General features: G+C 35.0%; 1 protein-coding gene across 10 annotated transcripts; it reads left to right on the forward strand.

Moving 5' to 3' along the window:
• The first annotated feature begins 467 nt into the window (after positions 1-467).
• sycp1 (synaptonemal complex protein 1) lies at positions 468-25,797 on the forward strand. Of its 10 annotated transcripts, none has more exons than XM_017480433.3 (34): positions 468-587; positions 2,491-2,620; positions 2,698-2,773; positions 2,933-2,976; positions 3,058-3,225; positions 3,945-4,012; positions 4,099-4,172; positions 4,284-4,342; positions 4,936-5,002; positions 5,132-5,205; positions 10,019-10,127; positions 10,224-10,318; positions 10,440-10,624; positions 10,740-10,807; positions 10,883-10,944; positions 11,029-11,145; positions 11,650-11,754; positions 12,158-12,261; positions 14,289-14,379; positions 14,486-14,556; positions 17,801-17,882; positions 18,072-18,134; positions 20,091-20,153; positions 20,344-20,460; positions 20,667-20,777; positions 20,885-20,977; positions 21,826-21,900; positions 21,980-22,054; positions 22,151-22,222; positions 22,304-22,438; positions 22,537-22,608; positions 22,680-22,766; positions 22,904-22,972; positions 25,511-25,797. In XM_017480433.3, the coding sequence occupies exons 2-34, from the start codon at positions 2,492-2,494 to the stop codon at positions 25,649-25,651; spliced, it is 3,021 nt and encodes a 1,006-aa protein (XP_017335922.1). In that variant the 5' UTR covers positions 468-587; position 2,491; the 3' UTR covers positions 25,652-25,797. The 10 variants fall into 10 exon arrangements, with proteins under 10 accessions (XP_017335922.1, XP_053539673.1, XP_053539666.1 ...); XM_053683691.1 differs by having other exon boundaries at positions 469-615; positions 22,680-22,772; XM_017480431.3 differs by having other exon boundaries at positions 469-587; positions 22,680-22,772.
• Positions 25,798-26,290: the final 493 nt, after the last annotated feature.

A 26,290-nucleotide genomic window follows, 5' to 3' on the forward strand; every position in this document is an offset into this window, starting at 1 on the left:
TAGCATAAAGCTAACAGGACAGATACATACCTCAAGGTAGATTAGTTAAACACACTGCACTCACTTGCCAATAGGCAGGGTACAAGTAGAAAAGGGGGGGGGGGGGGGGGGGGTAAATTGAATTAATTAGATTTAATTTCTCTTTTTCCCTTTTTATTTTGGTCCATTGTTCTCGTTTTGGGTTATAGCCATGAATGGCCATTAGTGTTATTTTACCACATCTGGCACCCTGTCAATGTGCAGGAACGTTAAATGTCCTCGATTTTATATATTTGTATCAGAATCAACACCTTTATTGGTAAAGACTCGTTTTTTTCTATAAAATACTATTTATGTTAGCGTTTTTAATTTAAGAAAATTGTTTAATTCAAGCGAGACTGATTTTACTTACATTTTACATCCAAACTCGTAATTTTAAAGGCAAGGTAGCTCAAACTTATGGGCGGGTCTTCAGATCTGCCATATTCAAGCGCGTGATATATTTCAACTCCGCACGCGCATCAAAAGTATGAAGTCGGTTAGGAAACCGTTAGGACCCTCATTGAGCTGCTCACAGAGATAATACTGACAAGTGGGTAATTAAGCAAGTAAGTCTGACAAACCGTGATTTAAAAGGTAATTTAACATTCTCTTTTTCTAAAACACAGCAGTTTAATCACGTGTATGGAATTAACTATGCAGAGTAGTATCTATCCATAGGCTGTCGACGCCAGCAAATATAAATAATAGTTTTCTGCTTTGTCACTACCCGAAAACTTCCTGTGTTGTTGTATAAATATGTTAAACATCGTCAATTATTTTTAAGCGTCATTTCAGGCCTAAGTACGCTGAAATATAAAAATTTCCGTTTCAGTCGAATCACGAACTGACTAGCTCGCTCATTTTGTGCCGACGTTGGCTAATAATTCACCTAATATTCCGTTCATCTCGACCTTCGAGTGATAATTACGAGTCGGAATTTCGGGAGCTTTCTGAGAGCTCCTATTTCCCCAAACCAAACCCGTAACTAGGTCAACTTCCTGCATTAACATGCCGAAATTAACACTTAAAACTGGGGTTTTAGGTACTTCAGCTTATAATAAATTACAGTTGATCAATTTCATCCTTGTTCCGTTCTATTAATCGTACTAATATTTAACATTAAAACGGCCAATATTAAGAACGAACAATAGCATCACATCTGGCTAATTGGTTGGAGTTAAAACTCACATTCTTCTCACTTATTTTGTATGTGTGTGTCACTTGAAAAATGTTAACAAGTTAAATTCGAATGGTAAACTAAGCAAAATTAGTCTGAGGGCAAATTACAAGTTCAGCTTGAAATAGACGAATGGTATTCTGTACACTATATTTCACTTATATATGAAACTACATGATCTCATACAGGCTGCAGTGTTTATTTGGGCTATGTAAAATCCACCTTCCAAACAAAATGCATTTCTCATCCATTCATTCAGCTTCACTAGCCACTTTATCCTTGACAGGGTTACAACGAATCCAGAGCCTATCCTGGTAACACTGATCAGCCTGTATGGAACACCAGTCCACTCACACATTCACACCTACACCCAATATATCAATTCACCTACCGGTATGTTTTTGGATGTAGGAGGAAATACCTTGTGCACAAGGAGAACACGAAACTCCACACAGACAGTAACCCAAGATCAAGATGTAAACAGGGAACTGTTTGATGAGTGGAGGGAACTCTGTACTGCCCCAAGATGCATTTTGATTAACAGAATTTGGACCAATTGTTTTAGGGGGGGGGTTGTCTCATCAGTATTAGTAGTCCAAACACGTCCTTTCAAGTAAACCACAGTATTACATACAGTGCATCTCTTTATACACCAGAGGCATTGTTAAGTGAAATTACCATTTTAATATTTTTTTGACTCTACAATAACTTAATATAAAATATAAAAAGGTTCTAATCTAAAATAACCATACTACACTGTTTTGACTGTGTACAGATGTTCTGTTTAATCTAACAGTGTAGTAGTTCATACACTTCAGTATTGTGTACACTTGATCTTTTCCTGTTACTAAAACAGTAAAATAATTACTAAATGTTGCTCTTGCTGGTCAACGTATTGTAATATATATAAACTAGCATTATTCTTAATTATTCCTTTTCCCATCCAACCATTTTATGAGACCAAACACACAGGAACCATGAAATCATGAAAATTGTGGGTGGGGAAGTATAAGTGATGTTAATGCTTGGGGGTGGAGAATACTTCTACCTTTAATTAAGTATTCACATCAGTATACAAGTTCACTTCTTCAAATGTGATAAATTATACATTACCTTACTTAGCATCCTCGTTGGCTTGAATGTATTGAATGAAATTGAATGTACTAGCACAACTTGAAATAGAAAACCAACAAAAGTAAGTAGAAAAGCATTACGGCAATGCCTATTTGCTTTTCAAGAAACTTGTGATTAGATAGACACCTAGTTAATTCTCTTTTTTCGTTATGTTACAGCATGGAAAGAGCATTTAACTTTAATAAACTTTTAGTGCCTCCAAGAACCAGGCTAGGTCAGGTGTCAGCTGTAAAGCCTCAAGATCCTGGGCTGTTTGAAGATAACAGTAGCTTTACAGCACCAGTTCAGGTGGGTAGAATAGTGGGATGTTTACTATTTTACTGTAGTTAAAGATATTACTTGGCATGTGTATGTTTTTTCTTCAGAGTTTTAATAAATGTTTTGAAAAAGAGACCGTTTCACATACCAAGATGGTGTTGCCTACGGAGTCCCCAAGACCAGGTAACAAATGTGCTTTTCATGTAGACAGGTTATTTTAGGAAACAAAACAATAAAAAAAACCCTTAACAACATTTTAATTTTGAAGCAGTGGAAATGTTCATTATCCCGATGTGTACCAAATGTTCTTTGGTATAAAATTTCAAATTTACTATTTTAAAGAGGTCACAAAGTGGATTTCTGTGATGCCAAGAGAGAAAGAAGAGGTGAGTGAATTCTTCATGTTTGTGCTTTTGGTATGAGATCAAATGTATATTGATTTTATTACTGTTTACTGTACATTTTAGCAGCCACCGTTAAGATCCAGTCAGCTGTATTCCAAACTGTTTGAAGAGGCTGAAAAAATTAAAGCTTGGAAATCAAAAATGGACTATGATATCTCACAAAAAGATAGAAAGCTTCAGGACAATCAAAGGACAATTGATACACAGCGCAAAGCCATTCAAGAACTTCAGGTATATATGGCTATGATCAGACAGGCAGCTCAAATCCGATTTTCTGGCATATCTTGCTTGATTGGCAAAGACTTTCTGCAGTCTAAATGGCAAAAAAAATTTTATCTGACTTCTGATTGGATTCAAGCTACATTTGTGATGTGGTGTCAAATCTAAATAAATTCCTGAATGGAATTCAGGACTTGTGTCTCAGTCTGAATGATCAAATCAAATTTCATGTCTTGTTTTATCATACACTCAGAAGAATCTACCATAATTGTAGTGTTAGTTTTGAAACAGACAAAAACTGCACACTCCATCCTCTTGTATTATTATTATTTTTAATAGGTGTAGTTGGTGCTGAATACGTGACATTATCTTCTATATTATTATTTGTATTTTCATAATTATGTGTTAAAGGGCATAAAATGTGTATGTAAATGTTTAGTCTCGAATGTTCTACTATTACTCATGCACTATTGACCCTCATTGTAACCACCTGCTCCATTATTATGTCAGTCAGTGCAGATATACGAGTAAATGTCTGAAACAGGCAAATTTGTTTTGGTTACTCACAAATCAGGTCTGCCCTGATTTGGCCTGCTGTTTGAACATAGCCTAAAATTGTATTATTTGTTTGTTTGTTTTTATTATTCAAAAATATTTATGCAAGAAGAAAAGCATCTTGTGACACTTTTTTATTATTATTATTATAAATAATTCTGATGGCTTTGTTACAGTTTGAAAATGAGAGTCTCAGCATGAAATTAGAGGTGCAACTAAATGAAAATGAAGATATGAGGAATAAGTATGTATAGCATGTATTTTTCACTCAGTAAATGTTGTATATTCCTGTCAGTCATTAGTAATTCAATATCTTTTTAAACCTTGCAGAAGTAATGCAACAAGAAATTTGTGCAACATTCTGAAGGACACTTTTGAAAGATCAACTGAGAAAATGAACCAGTGTAAGTACACTGTAAAAGTCTAATGTATCCAGGAGGTCTTTGTCTTGTTTAATGTAATTTTAAATGATATTTTTTCTATGTTAAAACAGCTAATGTAATTTGTTTCTTTAGTTGAGGCAGAAAGAGAAGAAACTCATGGTCTCTTCTTGCAAAACTACGAAAACATTCAGGTGAATTATTTTTCATAGTGCAAAAAATAATTGTAATGAGGGACTTTAAGTTAAAGGACATATGACTCAATAAAAAATAGGATTTTATATGGTACTGTGGTATTGTGCATGTCAGTAGTATGTGTGGTGGTCTGAAAAAAAACATTGGATGTGACTGGATACTGGTAAACATACAAAAATTGGGCTTTAACCAAAATACAATTCACTAATCAATGTGAAAAGTGGTTGCTTGATTTTTATGGTACATACCATGTAAATGATATAATTTGTAGTTATAGAGACTTGGAAAAATATATATATATATATATATATATATATATATATATATATATATATATATATATATATATATATATATATATATATATATATATAACTCAGTAGAATCTGTTTTCAGAATGGCATGCAGTAGAAAATATCAAACTTCACCATGCCAATGGGTTTCCCTGGCTACCATACATTTAAAACAAATCTCACATTTAGCTAATTTCAAAGATAAATGGTTAATTGACATTGTGTTTTAATCTACAGTCTTTCAGAACCATTGAGACAGCTTTCAAAATTTTCAAATTTGGTTGTCTTTCTTATTTCAGAGGATGGTTGCTGCATTTGAAAATCTCCGGGTGCAAGCAGAGGCTGACCAGCAAGAAATGTTAAAAGGTAAACAATGAAAGCAATGCTTTGAGGAAATTTCGTTGATTCAGAATGTAAGGACATGCAATATGGACTAGATGTTACGTAATGAAAATGATTTCAATGTTTCACTTTCTATTTGCACATATCACACAGCTAAGGAAGGCCTTAAACAGTTTGAGGACCTTAAAGTGAAATTTGAGAATGAATATCGCATGAAGGAAGAGAAGGTAAGTGGTACTGCTCACCTGTTCACTCTAGTGGCCAGTACTGGCAGCAAAAAAAACAAACAAAAAAGACCAAATATGTTTTATTCTGTGTTGAAATATTTGTTAATGTTTAATACTTGTTTCTGATGGTTAGCAGGTGTTCATTAGTTCCTTATATCTCTAAATGAGATCCAGTCAGAAACTTAATCACATTTTAATTCTGTGCATACACCTATTTTTGTAATATAAACATGATAACAGCCATAAATAGTGGTTTAGGCCAGGCCTATGTGTACAGGAGCCCATGTATCTTAACAAGGTTAACAGGGCCGTTGGAGAAAAAACAGCTGCCCACAGCATCACAGATACTTCATCAGACTTAACAGTGGGGATTGGGGTCTTTTCTATGTAACCATCCTACTATTTATGCCAAACAATGTAGCTCTATTTTTGACTCATTTGATCATACAGTAGAACCAGTAGTGTCAAGCTCTTTGGTTAGATGAAAGAAAAGTCTTTCTTCTTGCATGCCTTACAAATGGTTTGTTGGTATGGAGGTGATGTATAATTGTAGATTTAGAGACTTAGCCCAAAATGCTATGTACCTTCTTCTGCAACACTCCATCATGCAGATTAATGCTCTGGTTGTTTTGCTTGTTTTAATTAACAGTGGATATGGGCATTTTGTACCGGAACCCGGAAATTAGCATCACACTGGTTCCCTCGACAAAAACCCAATAGGATTTCCCCATAGGCTTTTGGATTATTGCAAAAAAATAAGATCTGTGATCAACAGAAGTTTACAATACTAACATGTTTTGTCCATCAAGATAATTTTCACAAATGAACACAACTTTTATGAAGTTTAATATCTAACTACAATCGACAGAAATAAAAAGCTAACCATATGCTATAAACGAACTACACCATGGTCACTTGACTTCAACGTCACCATCATCAAGCTTCCGACAACTTTTCCAAATTTGATTTAAAACATTTTCCATAAAACGGATTTACTTTGTGGATGAATCTTCATCCATGTTTTTTTTGGTAATTGTGCACAGCATACCTGAACCAGTTTGTCATTTCACAGCAAACCAGTGACTACATTTCACATCCTGCACTGCAGCCTACAAACATGACCGCCATGGACTACACTTCCCACACACACACACACGTTCACCTTCTCCAGAATTCTAATCTCACACACACTCACACCACAGTATATAAGAGACTGCTCAAATAATATGACTTTGCATAGTATTGAGTTTAACCCTTTACCAAGCAGGTGTTCTTTGTTCTCGTCTCGTTTCGTTTCGTTTCATGTTTACTGACCTCGATTCTCATTTCCCGACCCTTATTCAAGCCTGATTCAAGTTTGCTGATCGCCTGACCCATTGCCTGTTTTGACCACACTTCTGTCTAATGATTTGGATTTCTCTGCCTGTCTCTCTCTATTAAACGGCTTTTACTCCACTTGCATCCGTCCTCAACTTCCTCACAGACTGGATCGTGACACAGTTTATCTGCAAAGATTTTTCCTGTTCGGCATGATGATGTTTAATGTCCCCGGCAACGTCTGCAGTCCCATTTAGCAACTTGTTAGTGTCATGATTTCCCTTCGCGCAAGCACTAGAGCACGTAGTGCACTCTGAAACCCGAAGCGAAGCTGGCAGTGCGAGCATTAAATGCTAACTCATTTTCGGGTTTTGGCATTACAAAATGACGTCATCCATGCACCACTATGGTGACAGGTTGTAAGTTTAGGAAGCGCTTGATTTGATATGCAGCGGAGTTTCCTATGAGCGGAGGATGAACTTTAAATGTCAATATCGTGTCATTTCAGAGTATATGTCAGTCGATCATATTCATGTAATCGTGGGCAGTCAAACTCGTAATCGAGATCAATATTCCATTAATTGTACAGCCCAGTTGTATGTGAAAATCACAGGAGATCAGCAGTTATAGAAATACTCAAACCAGCCCATCTGGCACCATTAATCATGCTGCGGTCAAAATCACTGAGATCACATTTTTTCACCATTCTGATGGTTGATATAAACATTACCTGAAGCTGCTGGCCCGTATCTGCATGATTGTATTCATTGCACTGCTGCCACATGATTGGCCGATTATATAATTGTATGATTGTGTAGGTGCACTGTGCCCTCCACTAATATTGGCACCCTTGGTAAATTGAGCAAAGAAGGCTACGCAAAATTGTCTTTATTGTTTAACCTTTTTGATCTTTTGTTCAAATTCACAAAAATACTCTGCTCTCATGGATATCAAACAATTGCAAACGCAACACAGGTTTATCCAAAAACAAATATCTGTTAAATATATATGTGCAACAAGTATTGCCACCTCTATTAATTTTTTGGGGTATGTTCCCAATGATATTTTAAATTTTTTAGTACACCTGGGTGACTAGGAACAGGAAATTGTTCAACTACGACTTCTTGTTTCATAGCGGTATAAATATGAGGCAACACATAGGCCAAATTCCCTTATTCATTCATAACAATGGGTAAGACCGTTATATAGCTATGATGTGCAGCAAAGGGTTGTTGAGCTTCACAAAATGGGACGTGGGTATAAAAAAAATAGCACAAGCATAGAAAATGCCCATTTCAACCATCAGGGCAATAATTAAGAAGTTCCAGTCAACTGGAAATGTTATGATTCAACCTGGAATTGGACGTGTGTCTATATTGTCTCAATGCACTGTGAAGCGGATGGCTCGAGTGGCCAACAAATCTCCAAGGATCACTGCTGGAGAATTGCAGATGTTAGTTGCGTTTTGGTGTCAGAAAGTCTCCAAAACTGCAATCTGAAGTCACCTACATCATCACAAGTTGTTTGGAAGGGTTTAAAGAAAAAAGCCTCTACTCTTATCCAAAAACAAACTCATGCATCTTCAGTTTGCCAGACACTACTGGAACTTCAAATGGGATTGGGTTCTATAATCAGATGAAACCAAATAGAGCTTTTTGGCAATAAACACCAGAGGTGGTTTTGGTGCACACAGAGAGGAAGCCATATGGAATAGTACCTCATGTACACGGTTAAATATGGTGGGGTCTCTTTAATGTTTCGGGGATGTTTTTCTGACAGAGGACCTGGACATTTTGTTAGGATACATGGCATCATGGACTATATTTAACAAAGATATTTTTGTGGATAAACCGTTGTTTTGTTTGCAATTGTTTGATATCCATGAGAGCAGAGAATTTTTGTGAATTTTATGATCAAAAGATCAAAAGGTTAAACAATAAAGACAATATTTCACAGCCTTCTTTTACTAATGGTGCCAATATTAGTGGAGGGCACTGTATATATGGACTAATAAAGTTCTCAGTGTGTGTACCTGGTCATAGGCTGTATTCAGATTTGATGAGTTATGTTCAAAAGATACACTTTTTGTTATGCAGGGGCAGTGATTTGTATTCAAATAAATGAATACAAGCACACCACTCTGTTTTTATTTTTATAAATCAAAATAACTCATGTTGTGGTGTTTTTTTGTTTGTTTTTTCCCCCTAACCCCTCCTCCACATGTGTAAAATGTGTTCTATTTCTTAATAGGAAAAGAATTACAACATAGCAGGCAGGTCCAATGCTGCACATTTTCCCTATTTCTAAATGAGCATGAGCATTTTGCTAACCATACTGTTTATAATATTTTTAGAGAATTACAGATGCATATCTGTTTTTTGTTTTTGCTTTTGTTTTGTTTGGGGTTTTTTTTTTTTTTGGTGGGGGGGGGGGGGGGGGGGGGATTTACATGAGTATGTTCTTTGCTGAGCATATCAATATTTAGCCAATGTTTTTAACCCATGATTACCCACAGATGGCAGCACCTTGGGCCATCAGTAGACAAGTGAAAAGTAACTGAAATATAGACAGCACAAGTAATTCTCAGGGGATGATCACTGTTGCATTGTTGTTCATTGTTGTACACAAGCAGTGTGAATACTGCAACAGAAAAATGTGTTCTCCATTTTTTCCTTGTGTTCAGTCATCAGCTCTGTCACATCACATTCTGTATGGATTATGTGTAATGCATTGTGTTCCCATGCAGTCTCACTGATAAACCGTCATACCGCCCACTAGTCTGCAGTTCATTTGAGTATAAGAATCACTGGCACATCAAAGCAGGAAAACAAGGCATTAGTTTTCACAGAGGAAAGCTCAAACAATACATGTTTCCTATATCTATGAAATGATAATCATGCTAATTTGCCACCGTGATGAATTTGTCACAATTTAGCAATTAGAAATCCACCCACGTTTATTTGGCTGAAAGCCTAAAAACAATGCTGATACCATTGCAGTACATAGCAGACCCTCAGAACAATGAGAAGCAGTCCAAATGAAGTAAAGCTCACTTCTGCACAATATGATCACTACTGAGATCTGCAGTGAGTACACATAATTTGTATGTTTGCAGATACCATTTTGTGCAATTTTATATGCTCTATTAAAGATGCTCTTTTATTGGCATACTGAAAGTTCCAGGCTTAGGGAAATTTATGCTGCCCAAAACATAAATTTCTGGGTGAAATACGATGTTAATAAAGTTATTAAGGGGTTTACATGTCTGTAACACACGGTGATAATGCGACTAAAACAGGAGTACTCCACATGTCTTAATTCGTTTAGTGCTTACTTCGAGTATGACCTTAATCGGATTAAGGTAATTAAAAATTGCTGTTTACATGGTAGTTTCTTAATCAGAGCATTGTCTTAATCGGGTTAATATTGGATTATTGTTGTCCATGTAAATGCACTGATTGATTACATTTTTTTTTTTTTTTTTTTTTTTATGAAGGCTTCCCTTCTTGAAGAAAAACTAAGAGAAAAGGAAAGTCAGTTTAAAGAAATTTTTCTCAAACTCCAAGAGACTCAGAAAAACCTCAGTCAACTACAGGAATCTGCAAGTATGTTTGCACAAAATTAAACCTACATAATCATACTATAATTTTCTGGACGTTTAAAATGTGATTTTTAAATAAATTGTGATTTCATTTCTTTAGACCAGCATCTTGAATTACTTCACAACTGTAAACAAGAACAGGATGAACTTCAGGAAAAACTGGAAAGAGAACAACAACTCAGGCGCAAGAGTGAGGTTTGTCTTCATGTGCTCATAATGTTTTTATGTGATTCATTGAATCAGTTTGCTTGTAGATGCTTGATTTTATTTTATTTGTTTTTTTTATGTTATTAATGTTGTTATTTCATTTCTCCAGGAAAACCAGAAATTGTTAGTTAATACGCTTGAACAAACCAAAGAGATGTATGTAAAGAACCTTCTGGAGAGAGATGCCAAGCTTAAAGAAATAAATAATATCAAAGAGCAAATGTCACAGCAAATTGAAGAGATACAAGTGACAGCAGATTCCTTACAGTCCTCTTTAAAATCTGAGAAAAAGAGGTAAGTTGGCAGAGAACCTATTTACTTTATACGGGTAATACTAATAACATTTTGAGCTGCAGAAAGCAGGTTAGTCTGTTCTTACGCTTTTTTATTGATTCCTTTATTTTCACAGGGTTCAAGAACTTGAAACAGAGCTTAGCTCAGTATCTCAGGAACTCTGCAACAAAAACACTGAACTAGGTATGTACACATTGCATAGATAACAAGTTAAAAGCCTTCTTGCCTTATTCTCTGCTAAATCAAGTATCACCACAGGAATAATAAGAGAAGTGAAAATGGAGTGTGACAGCCAAATACAAGCTCTGAAATTTGAAATGGTATGTAGTGTTCTCACCAAACCTTTTATGTTTTAGTAATAATTCACTAATCTGATAATGCATGCCCTTACTTATACATTAAAGGAGACAAAGGAAAACGCCCTTAAGTCTTTTGAGGAAAAGGTAAAAGCAGATGAAGGCAAGACTCTTCAGCTAATTTCAGAACATGAGGAAAAACAAGCAGAAATAAACAAATTGAAGGTAAAATCTTAAGCTAGTATTAGTTTCTATATCATGCTAAATGCAGACATGCCAGTGTCTATGGTTTAGCTGGATTTGCTGACAATACCGCAAGTGTATCCTTATCATGTCAGTTCACACCAAAAGTCCCTCCCAAACTCCCACTCATAGCATTTGAGTAAAAGCAAATTGCACATTTTCAGCCCATTTGTAGCATAAGGTTAATAATGGATGCAAATGGACAGATCACTATTGGTTGTTGAAAATGCCAGACATATAGTTTATACATTGAAAATGAAATGTCAAATGAAAATTGCATTTGCATTTTAATTTTAACAACCATTCTGCATTTAAATGCACAAAAATGCTTAATATGCACGCTTGCATATTAAGCAGGAAATGTATCTGCAAATACATGTTTGAATTACCATTTTTAAATTAGCATTTAAAGTTGAATAAAGTCTGGAAAATGCTAACATAATTTAGAAGACAGATGTGAGCTTTGTATTTCACCTGTTTGAACAGGAAAAACTGGAGATTGCTGCAGTTGAAAACAAAAAAATTGTTGCTACCCTGGAAGAGGTTGTAAGTGAGCAAATGCAGCTGAAGGAGTGTTGTCTTTTGAAAGAGGTAAAACTGTTTATAGCCAAGTCTATAATTAACTATAGACACGTCAACAGCATGTACATCTTAGTGGGGGTCAAATTTCAAATTTAGATAAATTGAATTGTGTCAACTAAGACTTTTGCCAAAAATGGTGGCACACTGTACACTAGGATAAGGCCTGACAGTGTGACAGATCTTCTACCTGCAAAAACCATGATTTGTAAAACTAAATTCAGTGTACAAATCATGGTTTTTGCAGGTAGAAGATCTGTCACACTGTCAGGCCTTATCCTAGTATATGATCATTTATGTACATACATACCACAAAAGCTTTATTAAAATTGTTGACCGTGCAATATGCAGAAATCTAAGATGTCTTAACAAAGCAAATTCCAACGTTGACTGTACTGTGATGTCTCTTACACAGGTAAAACTGCTAGAGATTGAGGGGCAGTTATCAGAAGCACTGAATAAAGAGAGCGAATCATCTAATAATATTGAAAGATTGCAAAAGGATATCAGTCAATACAAGTAAGTAAGTTAAAAGATTGTTCTTATTTGTACCATGTTGATCTAGAACCATACTTGGGAGTTGTGGCATGTGTATAAGACCTCATAGGCAACAGATAAACATGACTAGAAGATATTTGATGACTGATCATAATTATTCCAGTTTGCTACTGATGACCTCTTGACCACAAGAGAATGGGTCCTGTTGGTTGGTTATGAGCTTAGTGGCTTTAAGATATTAATTTTGTTAGAAATATATTGTACACGGTGATATATTTAAAAAGAGTTTGGAAACACTTCAGCATAGAAGATTGATAACAGTGATGCAAAGTTAAGAGTGTGGTGCACAGGGTCAGGTCTAAATGTTTGGGGGCCCTAAGAAAGATCCAAATTGGATTCTTAACAATAATTGTGAATTTGACTGCAACATAATTAATAACTGCATTTGTCTGCGGTATATACTGTATCTCTATAGGATAAATAAAATTAATATAGTATTAATTGGTTTTTTGGAACTTGGTTAATGGAAAGTGCCCATCCGTTCACAAACACTACACATGACCCCTCCTGTACATCAATTGTGTATACTGAAAAAAGTATCTGACTGATTTATATGAAAATAGTTGCATCCCTTACGATCTATGAGTGAAAAAGGATTTCACAACAAGAGACAGTCTAATACAAGGCAAGGCAAAATCCACATTAAAATATCTTGAAAAGCCTTTCCTTCTTCACTTGTCATCTAAGCAGTTGTACTATTTACCTGTCAATTTGCACCTAGTACTAAAATACTTGCCCTTGAATTTAATACTAAAAGTATAGTTGGAAAAAAAATAATAAATGACAATTTGTCAACATTTTAGCAGGAGGCTAATCAGATATCAGCAGCTTATGCCTTGTTTAAGATGACAAAATGATTAAACTATCTAAGCCTGCTTGCCAGTTTCTTCTAATCCAACTTAATTTGTTTTTATACTAAGCTGCCTGAGCTTAAAAACAAACACTCAGTAAAAGAGCTGTTAAACACACTGGAAATTCACCAGTTTTGTTTGACTTTTTTCTAGGGATCCGTCAGTATCAATATTGGTATCGGGTATCCATTTACTCAAACTCTTAAAAAAAAAAAAAAAATCCTCAGATACCAACATTTGATACCATCCAATACCATGTTACTATTGTAAGTCTAGTGTATGTTACCTCATGAGTACAAAAAACATGTTCTCATACTTTAGTCAAATAATTGGTATTGCTGTGTTTCTAGCTGCCTGTCTGAAGCACATTAGGTAATATTTACTCCGCGTATGTGTTCTCCGGGCAGAATGTTGCCAAGTTCATTACCTAGTAGCAATGTCTACTAAAAGTTGAATTAAAACATCGTGTTATTAATAACACCAAACTCTTATATTTTAGCTTTTCCTCTTCATGTCTTTTCCCTTTTTTTCACCAGATGTTACGTTCCAAACCACTGTGCTGAATATTAGGTATATTAGGTATGGTATATTTTGCGACAATAAGCTAAATGTGAAAGACAATACATACCCCTTACATCAACATAATTAAAAAATACAGCAAAAAATGCCAAAACAACAAAGATCATAACAATTCACACTTAGTATTAGCTATAAATTGTCTTATATTGTGTCTAAGATGTGATCCCCTTTACTGAGGAATTGTATACAGAATATATTTGGATAAACTTTCAGCTTGTCATTGAGGGCATTTTTTTCTTATGGCATGTTGTACAGTTTCTTATGGTATGTACTACTATGAATTGCTGAAGATATAACGATGAGAAGTGTGAGTCTTGGCTCTTCTACATGCCCTGGGATTTTATGGTGTTAAGTCATTTTTATATAAATTTTATACATTACATAAATTAAGATAAGAAAAAGCTATTAACAGGTCACAGTCAATATAAACATATGCTGGGAATATGGTCCTGTGTTGCAGCTAAATTGCTTCTTGTGCCCTTTCTTCTTCAAGCCCTCTAAAGAAGTCTTGGGTCTTTGTGTCTTAATGATATATGATATAATTATATGTTAATGTAGGGGTAGATATGATGATCTCCTGGAGAGATTTAATCAGCTTCTTCTTCAAAAGAACACTGTGCAGCAAGAAGACAGTGATTCAAAGGCCAAGGTTTGTAAACTGTCTCAACATGAGTAAATTAAGTCTGGTGATTTGTGGATTATATTAGAATTAGTGCATTTACTTAACACTTAATATTTTCTATTATCATATACAGGAAATTAAAGAAACTGAAGAAAAAATTAAAATTGAAGTAGGGAAACTTGAGGTGGAAAAACAACAACTACAGTAAGATTAAGTTTTATGTTCCAATTCCACGGTCAAAACAACAAGTTTTTCAATTTTAACTCAATTGCCCTTTAAATTAACTCTGCAGAGCACATGACTGTATAATTGGGGTGGACGATATGAGGAAAGTACATCATGATACTTGAAGATGTTTTTACAGTACTGTATATGGATTGCAACATATATATTTTTTAAAAGTAATTAAAAAAATGAATAAATGCAAATACTTTTAATAATCGAATTAATCAAATTCTTTAAATAAATTAAAATAAACACTTTCTAAGTTTGATGTAAAAAAAAAAAAAAAAATTCAGTACAAATCAGGTCAGCTGCATCCAATCAGAGTTTGTAATTGCTATTAAAAATGGAAGAAAATGATATCACGATACCTAGGATACAGAAAAGTGTAGCGTGACATAATTTATCATGATATTCATATTATATCATATTGCCCAGTCCTACTGCACAAATATTAATTACTAGGTGTCTTAAACTATAACTGCTTGTATGACTGTTTTATGGCTTGCTTTTGCCTGTTCACTCTCTATATATGTTCAGTTCTACTTCCATTTTTTTATTTGACCAATAGCAAAGTCATCATTTGACAACCATGACCCCATGTAGGAATATTATAAAAGGTCCCCTCTATATCACGCCCATCGTCTTTCCCATTTCTGTCTTGTAAAGGGGTTGAACAAGTTGATTCACAACACTATGTATAGTGCTTATTTCTTTCTAATTATGTTATTGTTAAATCTGCACTGTCAGATGAGTGTACATTGGCACACACTTTTTGTAATGGGTAACTCTATTGTTTTACTTTTTACTATTCTCACCTCAGCTGACAGTGTCTTTAGAACAGATACATGGGTCAGTGTCTGGCAGCTTGTAGCAGAGTCTCATGAATTCTTAAATTCATAGCAGCATGAACACAGCTGGTAAGCTAACCTTTGCTGCACTGCCATGGCAGGAACAGAAATGGGCAGAAGGTTCAGCTGCTCAGCCCTCTAGAATAGGAAGAATGGGTGCCTTTACAACAAAGGAATGAAGAGGATTTGGCAGTGGGGAAAAAATAAAGTGCTGTTAGCAGCAATGCAACAGTAAAGTTAAATGCAGAATTCGGCTAAGTACAGACACAGACCCAGATCAAATGTTGAACAATAAGCCCCTCCTGGTGGAGAGTACTGACAGCTCTTACCAGTTTTAGTTGGTATCAGCTAACTAACTGCCATAGACTGATACATAAATTAGAATCATCAATAGTAGTAAACAGTTCTATTTTACTTTTGTCTTAAAATTTATGACTAATAACAAGAATTAACAATAATGAAGGGAAAATGTATTTAACAGAAAATCACACAAAGGACTTTCAGAGTAAAAACAGTATGAAATCTGTAAACATCTACATTTATGCCATTTGGTGGACACCCTAACTTACATTTATACATCTCAACAGTTGCGGGTTCAAGGCCTTGCTCAAGGGCCCAACAGTAGCAGCTTAGTGGTGGTGAGATTTCAACTCATGGCCTTCCAATCAGTAGTCCAACCTCATATTTAGGATTAAAGTTTCACTTCATTATTGTTTGCCACCAAATAAATAAACAAAATTACTGATTGGTCAGTTGATTGAAAACAAAAGGGTGGTCTCAGACTTTTGCACAGAAGAATTTTTTTTTTTTTTTTTGGAACATTCCACTGAACACATACTTGTGTAAATGTTTTTATATTTTTCTTAGCCTGAAAATCTTTAAACCTAAATACTTTTCTTTTCTGTCAATTTGTAATAAGAAATCGATTTTCATCATAAAATTCCAGAATAATAAACGTTTAGTTCTGGCTGTGTCAGTCAGACAGAAATTGCTTACAAGTACCCTTAGGGTGTCAATAGTTTATTAATAAGCATATCAACTTCTCTGCTCTGAAAATGTGCCTAGACTGGCCCTGCGTCCTGTGAAGGCTCAGCTGGCACGTCTATTTGGGGGGCACCATAAAAGGGCTCCATTGTATAAAGAAAGTTCAGCACTTTGGATTGAGAGCACCCTCAGTTGAGAGCAAGATCAGAATGTTGAATGATTATTATGCTTAATAGGTTATAGAATGTAAGATTTCCCACTGTTACACGTTATGTATGACCTCCAACTCACTCGAGTTGACGAGGGTGGCCAGAGTACACATGTGATGTAGTAGAGATCTTTTATTGGCAAGCGACATGTTCAAGGTTATGAACTTTGCCATTGGTATTCAGCAGGGAAATGAGCAAACAGGAAAACTCAAGCAGTTCCTAAGAAAACCGCTTTGGCAGTTCTCCACTTATGCCTGGGACATACTAGACGATTTATCTTAACCGAGTTTAAGACCGTGGGAGACAACAGACATAAGGGCAGTTTCAATCGATTTTTAACATTATAATCCCCCGAACGCACACACTGGACGATTTGGCCAGACTGCAAGACCACACCCCTGTCGATTGTAGTAACGATTTCACAGACACGAGATCTCACAGAAACTTGCGTTTTATCAAGCGTGACTTCAGAAGACAATATCCCTCACACTTCATTTTGTTTATTAGCCACATATCACCTGCCTCATTCACACAGCAGAAAATTATTTAACACACACACACAGACAGACTCTCTCTCTCTGTGTGTCTCTCTCACCAGAGAGTACAGTGTCCTAGGCTCAATATACTATTAAAAAATTCTTCGCTTATCTCCGTTGCGGAACCATTCTCCACTTTCATGGCATGTTGTGGCTGCCATGTTTCTGCTATAAAAGTATGGAGTACCCGTTTGGTGACGCTTGCTCGCTTTCATTGGGTATTGCGAGTATCCCGCCTCCAGCAACATGATCAAGAGTCGGAAATATCAAACATGTTTGATATTTATGATTTGGGATCGGGAAGGCTCTGACTCGGTCCAGAGCAGTAAAATAATCGTACAGACACCACACAATTGAGGATTTTTGGACAAAAAGTCGGTAGCGACAAGCCTCGAAACAGGCCACGGCTATCCCCTGACCGCCCCAGCCCCCCTTCCAATCGTTGGGGAGGGTGCAAATTGGGCTTAAAATCTTCAAGTGTGTGGCCAGCAGCCTTAGTCACAGAACCACAGTTACATACACAACCTTCCAATTTACATAGTTCTACTGATTTTAGACCAATGACAACAAAAATTGTCATAGTTAAACCACAATATTACATTAAATTTTTTTGACAGTGTTGTTTTCTTAATGTAATTGTATACAGAAAGCAGTTGGAGGAACTAAATGCAAAAATTGAGGAGCAACATCAAGAGAATGAGAATATTCAGGAACTGTTAAAGGAATCTGTAAGTTGTACTGAATTTTTCCGTACAGGTGCCAAAGTATGCTATAAGCAGCAAAAATAATTTAGGTCAAAACACAGGGATATCTGTTTTGCCTGACTACCATTCATATGGAATAGAATTTACATGTCTATGGTGAGTGTTCAGTTATGCTATATACAAATTAACATACCTTTCTCTAAATTTCTCCAGAATAAAACCTCACAGAATAGGCTGATGAAGAAGGAAAGGCAAGTCAATGCACTGGAACTAAAGGTGAAATTATATTTCTAGCAAATTATATTTGTGAGATTTTAAATTCTGGCAAGAACCATTTTAATGATGCTTTCAATAAATGCCATAAAATGGATCATTTAAAAACACTTCTCCTAGTCCTGTACAAATATTGATTTTACCCTATTGGTGATTGACCAATCTTAATTAACTGTTAAAGTTATAGGATATCAGATTTTGATATTTAACCCTCTCGTAGATAAATGTATTTACAAGTATTTAAACAACAATATGAACAAGTATTTGTAGTAGTTAAGTGAAACACTACCAAGAAACTGTATGTATGTGGGATGTTTCAGGGACAGACTTGTTCATTTGTGATTACAAATGTGAACCATCGAGATACACAGATCGGATATGAGAAAAAAACAGAACTATGCAAATAAGCTTGTAATGTGATTGTAGCCTTAGACACAGCTACCCCAGTAACTAGCTAGATAAAAATAGCTAAAATAACATTTTACATAGGTTTTTCTTTTACTTTTTTGTATTTTGTTATCTAACCTGTGTATATCAAAAAGTCAGAAAAGTTTGATACAAACTGTGTAGTGCTGGAACACTACTCTCTTCAGAGGATAAAGATACAGATTAGGTAAGCAGAGAGCTCAATCATTTACCTCCTACATGCTTTGAAATACAAAAATATGCAGAAACTGACCAATACCTCCATTAGTCACTATCTGGCTGCCATAAGCTCTCTAGCTCAAAAAATTCTCAATTGGTTTGCAATGATGCAAACTGTACAGTATATATCAGCTGACTGCCATTCATCATCCACTAGCTTCCCATCAGTCTAGAAAACAAATAAGTGGCTTACCTGTTCAGAAAAATCCTTAAACTCCATAAATCTTGCCCCTGAAGTTGAGTGTATACACACATATATAGCTGCAAATATAAATATATATATATATATATATATATATATATATATATATATATATATATATATATATATATATATATATATATATATATATATATATATATGGTGATATATGGACAGATTGTTGTTAGGCAATCCATTGTAAACTAACCAGTCCCATTGATGTGTAAAAGAAAGGTGTTTTTTTTTTTTTTATATATGTATATAAAGCAGGTATTTATGTATATCTACATACTGTAGTCTCAAATGCTTGGGCCATGTTCCTTTAGTAAGCAGGATGTTACACACTGTGTTGAACAGTCTTTCTGATTTGGAGCTGGTGGCATGCACACACAGGTATTTGTTTGCAGGTTGTACCATCAGAGGTAATCTTCTCTTGGTGTTTTCAAACAAACCAGTATGTCCAAAGTTTAGCGTCATTGCTCATTTTAAAAGATAACAAATTCAAAACTAGGAAAATTTTAAATAAAAGTGTGTTTTATCATTAAAAATAAAAAGTGTAGTTCCATGGCAAATCTAGTAGAGAACACTATAATCTGAGTCAATGTATATTGTATATTGTGTAGTTCCATGGCAAATCTAGTAGAGAACACTGTAATCTGCGTCAGTGTATATTGTATATTGTGGCACTGTAAGACAGTGTAAGGATGACTACATTGTTTATTGCACAGTTCTACTCTTCCAATCTGTTAAAGTCTCTGAATGGCACCTTTATTGCTTTATTCATTTCACTTATCAGCCCAGAAAGAAGAGAATAACTCTGCAGAATTTTCTTGTGACCTATAGGCCCCGCAAGAATGGCCCAGTTTAGCATATTTGTTTTACAAGAGACCATTTTGTCTGTATGCTATAAATGACTATTACTGGTCCACTAATTATCTCTTATTCTACACTCCCGACCACATTAAATAGCAGTGTAAAATATCTGTTTGACATTAAATCAGAAGAGAAAACAATAGGACTATTCATCTTCGATTTTTACTAGAGTGATTATTAAGTATGGAATTTTACATTTCATTTTCAACTTCTGTGCTACGATTTTTTTTTTTTTTCAGTTAACAAATCTAAAAACAAAACTGGAGGCCAAACTCAAGACCCAGGATGAAAATGTGAAAGAAGTAAATAATGTTTCCTATGTAATGTGTACTGTATTATTTAGTTGTATGTCATTTGTTGTGTTTTCAGCATGAAGCTGAGGTTGGATTTTTAAATATTACATTTTAAAAATATATTTAAGATGAGAGATATCTTGATTTTTTTTTTTATATAACACTACTAATACCATTGTCTTTGATGTTTATAATAAAGTTAGCTAAATTAAAAAAAGAGTCCCAAAGTCTGAAACACCACCACGAGGAAGAGTATAAGAGAATGTGTTCTGAGCTGGAAAACAAATCAGCATCTGAGGCTGAGCTTACACTGGAGGTGAAATTATTTTACTTACTATGAGTTCCTTATTCACGTTCAGGACCTAATTCATATTCTTTACCAAAAAATACTGTGATACTGATGATCCTTATGAACGATGGCCATAGTTTAATACGTTTTAACTCAAATGCATAGAATGACTTGAGAAACCATCCTGTAAAAGCTTAATGCTGATTTTTAGACACCCAGTTTGGTTTCTACAGGTGCAAAAATGGAAGCAAACATCACTGGAAGCAACAAAGAGTAAGGAAGATACTGAGATCAAATTCCAACAGAAGATAGCTGACATGGTTGCTTTGATGGAAAGGCATAAGGTGAATTTGATTTTATTATGTTTACCATAACTAATGTTCATAAATAATCTTACTGTAGTCATTGTAGTTATAAGTTGTTTTATGAATCTTCTTGGCTTTCTTGATAGCATGAGTATGACAAAATGGTGGAAGAGAAGGATGCAGAACTGAATGAGAAAAGAATGCAAGAAGCTGAAGTTAATGCTAATAAAACTTCATTGGTAATTTTTCCCCACAGTTTTTTCTTGCATTTTAAATAAGGCATCAAACCCCATAAATAAGAAATAACAAATATCTTGTTATTGGCTATTCTTCTCCTTTTCTTCAAATTTGTATGAAAGCCATGAATATGCAAACTGTGATATGCTATATTGGCTCACATATAAGCCAGTCCTGATAAAAAGCTGACTCTCCAAAAGAACTAATCTTGTGTTTTGTTAGGAATATCAGCCTGTTAAAATACAATTCAGTTATATTTCATTATATATTTCACTAGTAATAATAATAGCCTTATTATAATACCAAAGGGATGTAATCAATTAAATGAACTGCTGGTAATTAAATTAAATGTAAGCATTTACAGAATTTTTAATTATTTTAATTCAAATTAAATTTTAATAATTTAAATAATTAAATAATTTAATTATAAATTCTGGATATCAGAGAATATATTTTTTCAAATAATTTTAAAAACAGGGTAAATTGCAAGAAAATAGTGCAATGAGCTGATGGCTCGCAGTCTATGTAACATAACATTTTATCTACTGACAGCAAGTTATTCAGCATGGCTGTATTCTCAGTTGCTATGTCATTGCTATCCTCTTGTACCAATGGCTCTTTTGTATAATATGCTGTGGAAAAGTCTCATCAGCGCCATCTGCTGTTGTAAATGCATAATGAGCACATCCGACGAAGTCAGTGAATTTAAGATGACCCAGAAAAAGAAAAGGGAAAAAACAGTGATTTCTGTTTAAGCCAATACAGTAATTAAGTCTGCAGAACGTGTTCTTACTCTTCTTACAAGACGTTCATTTGAAAATCATTATTTTAAATACATCTTTTTTTTTAGGAGCTGCAGCTATCCTACCTGCAGGTTGAAAATGCAAAATTAAAACAACAACTTGATGAAATAAAAATAGAAAGGGTATGTCTTGTTTTTGTATTATTTGTTCATATATAAGATTTTTGTAGACAAAGTTGTAACTGTACTGTGGATATTACAGGAAAACCTGCAGCAGCAAGTGGAAGAACTTACTAAGATGCAGACATCACAGAAGGACATTTACAAAAAGAAAGAGGTTTATCTATTTTTGAATGCAGTAAAATAATTGGTGTTTTTTTTACCTATTGATGCTTGACCTATTTACAAATATGTTTGTTTTTTCTTATTTAAGGAGTACCTAGAACAAGAAATTATTAACTTAAAGAAGCAAATTAAATCTCTTGAAAAAGACAAGACCCAAAAGGTGTTATTTTCATTCATTTAAAGCTTTTGTAATACTCTGGAAGCATCAAATTCCTGAAAATTACTAACATTTTATTTGCAGCTATCTGAGACAACTTCCAAAAATGAGAAAGGCTCTGAAACTTCAGATGTTGCTTCAATCAAGAAATCAACCCCTGCATTTTCAAAGGAGACAGGAATTGAAACGCCATCAAGAAAAGACCCAACAACACCTTTTGTTAGCATTTATTCAGTATTTACATTCATTGTGGTGAATAATCTCATAGAGTTGATGTGATTTTTACTATACATAACATTTATTCTGTTTAATAACAGAGATTAGTTGACAGTCTTAAAACACCATCTTGGACTTTGGGAACAAAAACAGGAACAACACCTCGAATAAGGGTATGCATTTCTACTCTTTTTGCCTGATGTAAAAAGTATAATTGAGTAAGTGAATGTGTTCTTTGCTCCAGTCTTTCAGAATACGCACACCACCTTCAACAGAAAAGAAAAACACCCTGAAACTGGATCCCAAATCTGACAGCTCAGAACAAAATGATGTACTGGTAAATCATTGTGTAATGCTGCTTAATTTACCTACGCTGTGTTTTAAAGGATAGAGAATATGTGTTATATCCTTTTGATTTGTATTTATTTAAAAAAAAAAAAAAATTTCATCTTTTGCTTGTTTTGACAGAGTTTCTCTACAGTCATTAACAAGCGAGTAAAAAACTCTGGAACAGAGTGCCTGGGCTTATTCAAGAAGGTTTGGAATATGGCATATATGTAATATACATTTTTAATAATTAACATGTATTATATATATATATATATATATATATATATATATATATATATATATAACACTAACTGTTGTTACCCAGATGAGGATGGGTTCCCTTCTGAGTCAGGTTCCTCTCAAGGTTTCTTCCTCTTAAAACATCTTAGGGAGTTTTTCCTTGCCACCGTCGCCACTCAGTTGGGATAAATTCACACTTGCTCAGTTGGGATAAATTCACACCTTTAATATCTGTATACCATGTTGATATTTCTGTAAAGCTGCTTTGAGACAATGTCTATTGTAAAAAGCGTTATACAAATAAAATTGAATTGAATTGGATATATATATATATATATATATATATATATATATATATATATATATATATATATATATATATATATATATATATATATAAAGTCTTAGGCACCCTATATTTTAGTACAAACTTTGTTGTAGATTTTTATTTTATGACTTCTACATTGAGTCATTACAAAAACAATTTAGATTCCCAAACTTTAGTTTTCCAGCACAAAGTTAAATGTTACAGTCAGTAAAGAAACCAACATGTTAAGTGGTAAGAGACACTTTTCAGACAAAAAACATAACGAAGGCTGCTGGATTTTGCTGCAAAAATAAGAAGCAAGTACAACAGTCAAAGTCTTCAGAAGAACTATGGCTGGTTGAACAAGATGCTCAATAAAACTTACAGATCATTTCCTTGTAAAACTACACTAATTCTACCTGAAACTATTTTTTTTAAAGCAAAGGGTTGTCACACCAAATATTGTCTTTGTTTCATTTATTACTGTTTACTGCTCTTTATTGTATTTTTGGAGAAACATTGAATTTCATTATTTTTGAAGGCATCTTTGCTGTACAGCATTTCTTTGCATGTGCAAGACTTTTGTGAAGACTTCTTCACAGTACTGTGTGTATCTTATACACTGTTCTGCCATAACATTAAAACCACCTTCTTAATATTGAGTAGGTCACCCTTGTGCCACCAAAACAGCTCTGACCCATCAAGGAATGGATTCCACAAGACCTATGAAGGTGTGCTGTGGTATCTCTCACCAAGATGTTAGCAGCAGATCCTTTGGTTCCTGTAAGTTACAAGGTGGGGCCTCCCTGGATTGGATTTGTTTGTCCAGCACATCCCACAGATGCCCGATTGGATTGAGTTCTGGGGAATTTGGAGACCAAGTCAACACCTTTAACTCTTTGTCATGTTCATCAAACCATTTCTGAATAGTTTTTGCAGTTCATCCTGCTGAAAGAAGCCAATGCCTTTAGGGAATACTATGGCCTAGAAGGGGTGTACCTGGTTTGCAACAGTGTTTAGGTACGTGTTAAAGCAACATCCACATGAATGCTAGGACCCAAGGTTTATCAGCAGAATATTGCCCAGAGCATCACACTGCCTCCACTGGCTTGCTTTCTTCCCAAAGTGCATCCTGGTGCCATCTCAGGCAAGCGGCGCACATGCACCCAACCATCCACATGATGTAAAAGAAAAGATGATTCATCAGACCAAGCCACCTTCTTCCGTTGCTCCATGGTCCAGTGCTCACATGCCCATTGTAGGGGCTTTCGTTGGTAGACAGGGGTCAGTATGTTCACAATGTGGTGGACAGGGGTCACCATGGGCACTCTGACCAGTCTACGGCTACGCAGCCCTATATGCATCTAGCTGCAATGCACTGTTTGCAGGGTTTTCCTAACCATAGTAAAACTTGGGTACAGCACCTAAGTGTTTTTGTGGAGCACCTTAAGCTGAGTGAATATAAAAAGTCATTTGTTTTCATTAAATCTCAAACATTTTATTTGGTTAAATGAATAGACTTTTGACTATAAGTACATTAAGTTTTGCCAGTTTTCTTTGACAAATATGTTAAGGATCAGGGTCGAAAACAACATGAAAAACCTAAAATAACTTAAGATTTCCTTTGAATAAATTCAAACTCCCCAACCACCAACATCCCCCCCAGAACCCAGACAGCACCTAAGCCCTCTGAAAACCTAGGGAAAACCCTGCTTTGTTCTGACACCTTTCTATCATATCCAGCATGAACTTTTTCAACAATTATTGCTACAGTAGCTCTTCTGTGGAATCGGACCAGACGGGCTAGTATTCGCTCCCCATGCACATCAGTGAACCTTGGGAACCCTATGAACTAACCACTGCATACTGGGAACACCCCACAAGACCTGCCATTTTGGAGATGCTCTGATCAAGTTGTAACCATCACCCAAGTAGCCATCACAATTTGGCACTTATCAAAGTTGTTCAGATCTTTAGGTTTGCCCATTTTTCTTGCTTCCAACACATCAACTTCGAGAATTGACTGTTCACTTGCTGCCTAATAAATCCAACCCCTTGACAGGTGCCATTGTAACCAGACAATCAATGTTGTTCACCTTGCCTGTCAGTGGTTATCTTATGGCTGATTGTTGTTTATATAAGACTTTTTCAGAATGACAGAAAACTCAAAACAATGTTCCAATGTTGTTTATTTACAGGTACAGAGTTCTGCTGTTTATAAGTCTCCAGGAGCAGCATTAAAACTGGCAGCTATGAAGAGAATGCGGGATGCAGGTTGGACTACCATTACCAGTTCAGACAAGAAAAAGAAAAAAGTCACTGAAAAAATATTTGCTTAACCACTTTTACACTGTCTAACTTAATCACATAACATTAGACTTGTTATTGGTTCTCCTGTTCATTTTAATTCAACAATGTATTAGATCATATTTATAAAGGGAAAGGTATTAATATATTAATATAGAAAGAGAAATATATTTTCAGGGTACTTTATCCCCAATTTGTTTGCTTGTGTTTTTCACACATTTGTTAATTATTTAAATGTTGTTACGTTTTTATGCATCATTCCTTGTTACTGTTCCATACTGTTGTTTCATCTATTATTCTTTCCAAGAAATAAAATTATTCAAGCTTATTATGAGTTTTAACATGCATGACTGATTTATTAAGGCTGTTGGTCAGTGGTGTTGAAAGTTTTAAAGGTGGTAGCCTCATGTATATGGTCTGTTGTTGGGTCCTCATGCAAGAACTCCAGTCTGAACTGAGTAGGTGTGTAGGTGTACATGTGGTCTTCGTTCAGTGCAGTTACCGTGGAGTTGTCGATCTGAGGTCCATCATAAAGCCCTCCTGAAATCAATAGAGTGTCATCTGTTACCATGAACTGCCCACCTACATGTGCAGGTACAGAATTTATTAATTGTCAGTATACAATAGAAATTGGACACACAAATATTCATTCAGGCTCCTGAAGACAATAT

Source organism: Ictalurus punctatus, chromosome 11 (genome assembly GCF_001660625.3).
Source record: "Ictalurus punctatus breed USDA103 chromosome 11, Coco_2.0, whole genome shotgun sequence".
In the NCBI taxonomy this organism is placed as follows: domain Eukaryota; kingdom Metazoa; phylum Chordata; class Actinopteri; order Siluriformes; family Ictaluridae; genus Ictalurus; species Ictalurus punctatus.

What these genes read in the sequence shown, in the direction of transcription:
- sycp1 (XM_053683691.1), top strand. Translation starts at nt 2,492, where the DNA reads ATGGAAAGAGCATTTAACTTTAATAAACTTTTAGTGCCTCCAAGAACC. An exon ending in ACAGTGATTCAAAGGCCAAG is followed by an intron (nt 14,380 to 14,485) that starts GTTTGTAAACTG and finishes TATCATATACAG; the next exon opens with GAAATTAAAGAAACTGAAGA. An exon ending in GCCTGGGCTTATTCAAGAAG is followed by an intron (nt 22,973 to 25,510) that starts GTTTGGAATATG and finishes GTTTATTTACAG; the next exon opens with GTACAGAGTTCTGCTGTTTA.